This window comes from Otolemur garnettii, unplaced genomic scaffold (assembly GCF_000181295.1).
Source record: "Otolemur garnettii isolate 467f Iridium unplaced genomic scaffold, OtoGar3 scaffold00014, whole genome shotgun sequence".
In the NCBI taxonomy this organism is placed as follows: domain Eukaryota; kingdom Metazoa; phylum Chordata; class Mammalia; order Primates; family Galagidae; genus Otolemur; species Otolemur garnettii.
Genome location: NW_003852409.1, coordinates 13906411 through 13915913, shown reverse-complemented (window position 1 = coordinate 13915913; position 9503 = coordinate 13906411). Strand labels below are relative to the sequence as shown.

Below are 9503 nucleotides of genomic sequence, written 5' to 3'. Positions count from 1 at the left end.
GGAGTGCAGATTGTGGAAATAGGAGATGACAGATAAAAACAAGACGGGCACGTTACTAATTCTGTATATAAGGCCCCCAGGTCGCTGATTTGGGGCTCGTCAGAAATTAACTAACTGGTCGTGGCATAAACATGAAATTAGATCCTAAGTCTGCCAGAGCTTCAGGTTCTGAGATGACATGTGTAATGATGTCATAGAGACGCTACCCTCATATTCCGGGCAGGATGCTGTAATTAATAAGAGACAGCTACCGTGACCCAACTGAACCAACAGGAGGTTTTCAACAGCAATTGCTGGGTGTTAATCATGGTGCAAATTATTAAAGACATGGCAAGTATTTATTTGGCTTCATTGAATATCTCAAAACTGGCCCTCTTAAAAACAAATTTGATAAACGTAAGCTTATTTTTTTTTCCTCCATCCAGTAGCCTCTCGTTGCTGGTAACTGGGAGAGAGTTTTATCTTCTTGGTCTTCCTGGATTTCTGTAAGGGATGGAATTCACTGTCTAGAGAAGTAGCCAAGGATAGATGGATCAAAAAGGGTTTTCTTCCCCCCTTGATTTTAATTTCTGGCTCTGATTCCAACTGGACCCAGGCCAGGGCCTAACATATCCCTCCTGCCTCTGATCCCACGGATTCCACTTTCACTGTCCCTGGAACTTCTATGGAAGTAAGAGAGTCCACATCTTTTTTCTTATCCTAGAAACCCAGATATGCCTATGGAATGGGGTAGGAAAAATAATGATTCGGAGTGTCAGTGATTCCTTGGGTGGGTACTTTATAAAGCCACTTCCTACCCATTGTCTAAAGTCACAACAAATCTAAATACATATATAGGACAGAGATAATTCTTGATTTATGAAGAAGAAAATTATGTCTAAAAGAGAAGTTTGATTCCGAAAACCAGGACTTCAGGGGGAAAAAAAGATAAAATAAGGCTCTCTTTATTTTAGGAGACAAGGTTAAGGGCTACCGTGTTTAAGGGGCATCAGAATCCAGACCTTCTGAAGGTCCTTGCCCTCATTAGAGAAGGGCAAGAGCCGGAGCGGGAAGGGAGGGACACAAGGCCTGAGCCTCACATCTACCACCCTTCCCCCTGCCAGGTTTAGACGGGGGACGTTTTCCCTAATTGTGATTATACCTAAGATCACAAAAACAACACTGACCAGACTAAAAGAAGGCATTGTCCTACAACTTTGATATAAGTAAATGTTTTCAAATACCACATATTTGCTAATGCTTTGGGCACTTTTGAAAAATTATTTGAGGATCTCACGGAAAAGCCTTCCAACTATTCCCTGAGAATACCTCTCCTCTTTTCCCCAGAGACCTTTCCTGGGACCAGCTGCCTCCTTACCTTTATTCAATGTCACCTTCTCTTAAAGGTTGGCCTTGGCCATTTGTACTACAATTGTAATCCAAACCCCATCCTACCTTCCTCCTTCATTTTTCTTTCTTTCTTCTTTTTTTAGCAATTATCACTAAAATGCTACACATTTTACCTAACTGATCTTACCCTGAGCTTCCCTTTTAGAAAGTTAAGCTCCACAGAGACAGGGAAATTGGGGGGCATTTTTTTGCCCACAGTTGTATCCTAGCAGCTCGTGCACCTTCAGGGAGAGCCAAGTCGAGTTCACAGCTCCAACTAGGCCAACTTAGACCCAAACAGTGACCTCTGAGGAGTGAAGGGTGTTGGGAGCTTCTGAGGATGGCATCTTCCTGGTAACTTCAGAAGCAAGTGAGAAATGGAAGGGTGGCACGGCTCTCTGACGTTAGTTATCCCATCCTAGAGGAATATTGGTAAAGAAAGACAGTGCATCTTCTTTGAGTCATCAGTTTCACCTGCTTGAAACTAAACCAAATAGCAACATTATCATCAAGGCCCCTCTACTGTAGAGCAGGCGTGCCACTGTTAAGGAATTAACCCTACAATAAGAGGGAGAGCCCCAGCTTGACTTAAGCCAATTAATAATCCCCATCTGCCTCATTCTAATGATTGGTCTAGGGATGAGCACATGATGCTGATGGGGCCAGGGAGTTTTATTACTATGAAGAATTCAAAGGAGGAGTGTATGTAGTGCTTAAGGAAATGGGCTTTGGAGTCAGGCTGCCTAGGTGAGCAATCCCAGCTCACCAGCTGGTTGACCATGAAAAAGTTAATAAACTTCAATTTCCTCATCTGTAAAATGAAGATACAGTACACACTCCCTAGGGTGGTTGTAAAGATATTGGAGAGAATATAAAGCACAGAAGACATTAGCTACCACTGTTGCAATTCTAGTGAGAAAAGGAAAAATAAATTAACAGAGCACTATACGCGTATATCAGCAAACCAATGATTCACCAAGTGAAAATACACCATAAGCGCTTAAACCATGTGCCAAGTAGGATTTAGGGGAGGTACAGGAGTGAATCAAAACTGAGTCCTGCAGGGACTTGGGGAGATAAACTACGCATGAAATAGCTAATGTATTTCATACAGTGAGCCAGTATGGGTTCAGTGATCTGAATTCCCAGAAGAGAAACCACTTTGCTTAGATGATAGGAACAATTGATAGAAAATTTACGTAAGAAATTCTGCAAAAAGCAAATTCTTAAACATATAGTTTTAACTATAGTCATAATAATGACCATTCCCCCAAAGCAACACAAGAAATAACTCAAGGTGTTAGATTAATTCTTCTCCATCTAAATTTCACTGTCAATGAATGTTTAGGCCCTTGTTTCAAAAAACTCAAGTATAGATATACGCCTGGAGCAATGGTTCATCCCCATCTTCCAGCCCGTTTCTCTCCCTAAGTAATCTGGTTCTCTCAGAAGTAACCACCATTGCCTGTCTCCATTACCAACCCATTGGAAGCACAGACTTCATCATTTGTACGTACTTACAAAGACAAACATAGCTGACCTCAGAGACTTTCAGAAAAGACTGGGTCAGCTTAAGAACCCTGGGGTGGGGCACTTGGTTAATGTTTTTAAGAACTGACCTGTCATTTTATTCTCTGCAAGACTTTATGAGATTCAGTAATGATGTACATTTCCTCACTTATGTTCTGGCTTCAGAGTGAACTTAAAACATTTTTGAAAGCTGCAGGAGGCAAACTCGTGGTAGTGGAATTTTCAGCAAAATGGTGTGGTCCCTGCAAAAAGATATATCCCATTTTTCATGTAAGTATAACCAGTATCTGTCTCACAGTTGTAGAAAAAAATTTAAAGTCACAAAATATGTTTTCAAGGAATTCTTAAAAGTTAGGCACTGATGAGCTATTAAGGAGCTGTGGTTTTTCAAAGCATCCCGATTAACCTAAAGATAGAATATGAATTCTAATTAGATTAGATCTCACACAAAAGATTGATACTATTCGTCTATGGATACTTCTACAAGGAACACCAAGATGTATAGAAAGGTCCAACTGTACAAATAAGTAGATTATTTATTTTACATTAATGACATTTTACCAAAGTTCCGGATTTCAAAACTTCTAAACATTGGACTAGAATACAGATGAACCTGGTACTTGTTTTTAACTACAATATAAAAGAATGCACTTCCCCCAGTTTTTCAGCCTTATTATCAGAACAAACCAGATGTCTATTTATTAAAATTATCATTGATTATATTTTTCTATGCTTTACTGAGGTTTCACCGATACACAAAAACATCTGCATGTTTGATGTATACAATGAATGGCCACAGGCGTATCCCCATGATACCATCGCTGCAATCAAAACAACAACAAATTTATCACCTCCCAAAGTTTCCTTCTATACTTTTGCTTTTGTGGAGGGGGTGGGTGGGTGTTTGTGTGTGTGTGAGATAAGAACACTTACCATGAAATCTACTCTCTTGACAAATTTTCAAGCCCCAAACACCATCATGTTAATTATAAGCACTGTGTGTCACAATGGATCTCTAGAACTTATCTTGCATAGCTAGGACTTTATATTAAACAACTCCCTAATTACTCCTCTTCCTGTTCCCCGACAACCAACATCTTGTTGTTTGCTCCTTGAGCTATTAATATTTTAGATCCCTCATCTAAGTGGGATCAGGCAGTTTTTCTTCTCCCGTGCCTTATCTCACTCAGCAAAATGTCTTACAGGTACATCATGTTGTCGCAAACAGGCAAATCGTGACTTACCGTGTTCCTTCCCTGTCCTGGATCCACTGTGTAAAATATTCTACTTAGTTATACTCATGTATTTATTTATATCCAGATCTTCTTCCCACATACACACTAGTTCATGTTTTTATGGTCTCCAAACTTAACATTTTAACGCCCGTGCACTCTTTTATCTAGTTGATTTTTCTAACAACCCACTTAAAAGTTTTTATCATTTTTGGTCTAGCATGCTGCAGAAAGAATCTCAATGCACTTTCTTTTCATTTCTCCTTATCATGCATAAGTTTCACGTTTGTTTATGGTCCGTTCCAAATACAAAGAACTGAACTGTGGTACTTGTTGTAACTGAAAACACTCCAGTTTATTTTCTGTGATGTTCGAACATTTCAACTTTTTTGAATCTACCTGAATTCATTGTAACTGCGATCATAATCTCTGACATTTAATTAAAAATGACTTTATATTCAAATAGAGGAATTGGCTACATAATATGTCGACATCCCTTCTATGCCTAAGATTCTTGGAATGCCAGGGTATTCCAAGACAGGCCCCTCCATCTGACACTCAAAACTTTAGGAAAGAGGGTCTCCCTAACTTTGCCACAGAAATAGCCAGTGTTCAGTCGCAGTAGTATAAATGCTATATACTCATCTGCACAAAGTCAGAGCTGATAAAATTCCAATGGTCAATAAGAGACATTTTCATAAACTATAATGAGATATAAGTCCCGTAACCACCGCCTCTCTCCCACGTCCCCTTCCTGGGTGTGGGACAGCTCTGGGCAGCTGTACCCAGGCTCTGCACCTCCTCTTCCTTCCATTCTTACCTTAACAGGCAGAGTTAATCCTTTTGTCAATAAACATCCTCAAATTATGCTAATTGGATGGTGCCCTCTGTTTTCTGTAGGAATCCAGGTCGATGCAATCAGTTTTTAAATCTGATGCATCCATCAGATTTAAATATGAAATATTATTCAGATATTAAGAAGAATTCAGTAGACTCATGTAATGATGGAACTGTCTCCAGAACAATATATTATTGAGCAAAAAGAGCACAGCATAGAAAAAGAAAAATCCACATAGTACAGCCTTATTTATGTGAAATAGAGGCACACATATGTACCTATGAGAACATATGTGTGTATATAAACATATAGAAGATGTGTGCAAGCAAAGGGGGACAGAAGAATACATATCGAGCAAGTTTTTTCTGAGAAAGAGAGGGAAAATTGGGGGAGGATCATGAGAATTTCACATTTTCCTTTATTTTTTTTTTTGAAAGGTTTAAACTTCCACCAGAGATAGGATTCATGGATCATGTGCATAATTTTTTTTTAACTCGTAGTACATGAATGAGAGGTTGGAGAAAAGGCTTTACTTATTCCAGGTCACTGTTATCAGTCCGAGGTTAAAGCAGGAAACAGAAACCCAATGAAAAAGAAAAGGATTTTGATACAAGATATGCTTATAAAATCCTTGGGAGATGGATAAATGGGATCCAGACTAAAACTTCGTGAACCAGTCTTCGGAACACCACGGGCCCACCTACAGGGATCCTAACTTTGCTGTCATCAGAAGTGAGTGGAAATGGGAGGGCAACACTGGGAGGAAAAAAACCAACAGAGCAGCAGCTGGGGAGTCAGAACTAGGACCAGGGAGCTACTGTGGCCCCCAAGAGCCTCTGGACATCCAGGAAGTTGGCATCTGGACCCTGGAATCCCGAGTCTGGTGGCTGCTACCGCCTCTGGCACAACCAGCTCCCAATACCCACAGTCTTGCATCAGTAAAACCAAATTTGCATCTAGAACTCCAGCTGCAAGAGGGCCCAAGGAATCTTCACTTTTTTTCTTTCCAAGCTCTACAGGAAGGTAGAATGGAAATTGGTTAGCTAAACTATTATTCTTAGGAGGAGGAATAATTCAAGACATTTTCATATACTCAAAACCTAAAAGTTTACGTCCCACTAAGTCTCTCCAAAGAAACTGCTAAAGGATGTATTGCAAAATAAAAAAAAATTAAAAAATGAATCATAATTAAATATGGGTTTTAAAAAGTGATTGAAAATTTTAAGGGGTGAGGAATCTGTGGCCTTCTCATTTCAAGATTGTTCTTTTTTAAGTGGTGGCAAGAAAAACTTCACCTTTCTCTGTTGCTCCCCTTTTAATAAAAGCACTTGTTCTGTAAAATTTGGATTCAGTCGAAAGGCCACACTTAAGGACAGTAAAAGGCCACACTTGGCCATAGGCCCCACCCCCACAGCCCATGGTCTCTGCATGACTACTGGACTCTGCGTTGTAGTGCAAAAGCCAATGGCAACACAAAAACAAATTAAAACTTCATTTATAAGAACAGGTGAAGAACAGGATTTGTTCCACAGGGCACAGTTTGCTGACCCTGTGCTAAGGGGGTTAGTGGGCAAAGAATCCCGACAACAGCATTTCTGGAAAAAGAGAAAATTGTCAGCAAATTGCATGATGTGATCAGAGGAGGACAAGTAGTCTGTGAAGCTGACATACAATGGAAGTGGCAAAAAAGTGAGCCTCAGAAGGGAAGCTGAGGCCGGAGCAAGAAGGACTTTGTGTTACAACTTAATGCATTGCTGTGAGTGAAATTAGAACAAATTTAAGAAGGATTTTGTCATAATTAAGTGTGCATTTTAGAAAATATATTGGTGGTTGTAAGAGAATGATTTAGAAAGACTAAAGGCCCATAACCAAAGATGAGCCGCAGTCCCAATGATAGGTTTTCTGAAATTAGGACAGTGGTTTTAGAGAAAAAGGAAAGATTGAATTCAGGAGACATTTTAGAGTTGAGATCAACAGAAGCAATATGTAATTACATTTGGATTATATATGAGAAAGAATTGAACAGAAAGAAGAGTTACTATGGTGGTGGTGATTTGGGGGGTCCTTGGTGGATGAGAGTGGGTGGGAAAGGAGAGCAGTGTCCACAAGGGATCCCACGTAGCAAGGAGGTTGCATCTGTGCCACATGTTCAGGCTACTCCTTAATACAAAGATAACAAACACCGTGTCCCTGTGCATTTCCTGACAGACTTGGGAGGCCCTGAAAACTTCATAAGGAGAAGCTGATTCTGGAAATTAGGTGCCATCTGTATAGTCAAACCCGCCCCCATGATTCCTACTATGGACCATCCGTTTTTTTCAGGCTGGAAAAGAGCAATTCAGCTGCCCCAGAATTCTTGAGTGACGTCATTATCCTGCTGGACATGGAGATGCTATCGATCAAAACAAACATCGTAATCTGAAAATCACTCCAAACGCCAAAGAACTTTGTGTCTGTTATCCAAGAGTTTCCCCCCAATGTCACCATTCGGATGAACCACTAGAGAAAGAGGTCCCACTTTAGTCACGATCCACGGACCAAACAACTGAAGAGGATTTCCTACAGCAGACTCTGCACACGTCCTCCTAAGTGCTCCAGGCCGCGCTTCCTGCGTCTCCACGGGAGACTCCCTCAGTGACACTCCCAGCTGTTTTTGTCTCCTCTTAGCCAAGCCCAGATGCCTCACCCTACCCTCAGAGAGAGGTTCCATTTGAAATAGGCTGCTGGAAATGCTTGAGATATGATTTTAAGTAAACAAATGAAGATATTATCAAATGTCCTTACGGTATAAATGCAGCTATCTGAAACGAAACCCAGGGGCTGACACTTAACAAGCCACTGTTGCTACTGATAATGGTGCACACTCTTCCCCCAGAGCCATTACCAGTATCACTGTCACACCACCAAAGATGATTCCAAAGCCAAACAAAAGCAACGGGAATTACTGCTTCCCTCCTCCCACCGTCCATTTCCTGCAAATGCCTCCCGTTGGCAGGACCTAACTGGAAATCAGCTGGAAGAGAGTCTGGAAAATCTGATTTCAATATGTAGTAGGCACAGCGATGGCAACGGGGGCAGAAGGCAAAGGTCAGAAGCTCAAGGTCAGCAGGAAAGTGTTGATACCACCTCAAGCAGAAGCCACCTGCTACCAGCCGCCCCACCCCTTCCCGTAATGCCTGGCAAGAGGAGAAGGTAGATTTGGGGCATTTGATTCAGAGAACTGTAACTTGAAGCCTCTGAAGACTCCCCCACTTCCCTCCCAGGAAAAAGTGACTGTCCCCTCACCACCACCAGCACCACCACCCTGCCGGGTTAGTGTGGACCTCCCACATACATTCCTCATTTTGTTTTTTCTTTGTGTCCTTTTCCAAGGCTGAAACTCTCATCTTTAGTTTGGTTCCCGGTCTGTCACTGATTTGGGGCATCATCTGACCTGGGCATCATCTGGCATTGGACTTGGCTCTGCAAGTTCTAGGTGGCAGTGAAATGCCAGAATGATACTTAGCTCTTGCTAGGTGAAGAACATGATGAGGTTTTTATTTGGAAGGCGGGTTTTATTTCTCATAAAAGTTTGCAGCCTTTCGTGTGCCCCTTTGTAGGTGGCCGTTGCAACAGGCTGGGAAGCAGAGCCTCTGGCCAAAAGCCAGAAACACAAGGCGGCGGGGCAATGGGAACAGGAATTTTTGCGGGGGGGGGGGGCACGCAAATGTATGCATTTAACACGCCAAAGGAGGAATCCTGAATATTGATGAAGGAAAAAAAACCGTGCACATGCCCTGTCGATCTTCATGCAGAAAATGGCAGCTCCCTGTGCCAAAAGGCAAAGCAGAGGACGTGAGCACCGTCTCCGCACATCCTGCACGGGCTGGTGAAGACCACGCCAAGGCTGACAGTCCCTGATCTGGAAGGAATGCTGGTTAGCTGTAGTGCCAAACTTGGAAGTAGGGAGGAGTACATCAGGAGATGGCTTTCTGTTTAGCACTAAGGAAAAAAAGCAAGGGAGGAAGGATAATGAGGCCCGTGTGGTGACTTCCTACTGACTTATCCTGGAGTCCCCTTCCCGGCCAAGAGGGATACAGTGGGGGTGGGGGGGAGGGCTTAGGATTTTATTTTAGTTCACACTCTCCTTAACAGATTTTTGGTTTTTTCTTGTTTTTGCCAAAAGACATTTTGTGTGATGCACATTTTAATATTAACACTAAACTAACAGGTAATTTTTTCTTCTTTTATTTTGAAGGCGATGTCTCTGCAATACCAAAATGTAGTTTTTGCTAGTGTGGATGTGGACGATTCTCCGGTAAGAATCTTAAAACCCCTGTGTAGATCCTTCAAATCCAAATGCAGTGTAATTGAGTGGTATTGTCTCAGGGATTACATAATCAATTTAAAATCAAGTAGTATCATATAGAAGCTGGGCATGGTGGCTCACACCTATAATCCCAGCACTCCGGGAGGCCAAAGCAGGCGGATTTCCTGAGTTCAGGAGTTCCAGACCAGCCTGAGGAAGAGAGAGACCCTCATTTTATTTTTCTAAA

At 41.8% G+C, this 9503-nt stretch overlaps 1 protein-coding gene across 1 annotated transcript in view; it reads left to right on the top strand.

Moving 5' to 3' along the window:
- Nucleotides 1-306: 306 nt before the first annotated feature.
- LOC100951421 (thioredoxin domain-containing protein 8) overlaps nt 307-9503 on the top strand; it is a 25399-nt gene continuing 16202 nt past the window's right edge. Inside the window, exons 1-3 of the mRNA XM_023510478.1 lie at nt 307-330; nt 3064-3168; nt 9206-9265. Of these exons, the coding sequence (XP_023366246.1) occupies nt 307-330; nt 3064-3168; nt 9206-9265 (189 nt within the window). The remainder of the gene's footprint in view (nt 331-3063; nt 3169-9205; nt 9266-9503) is intronic.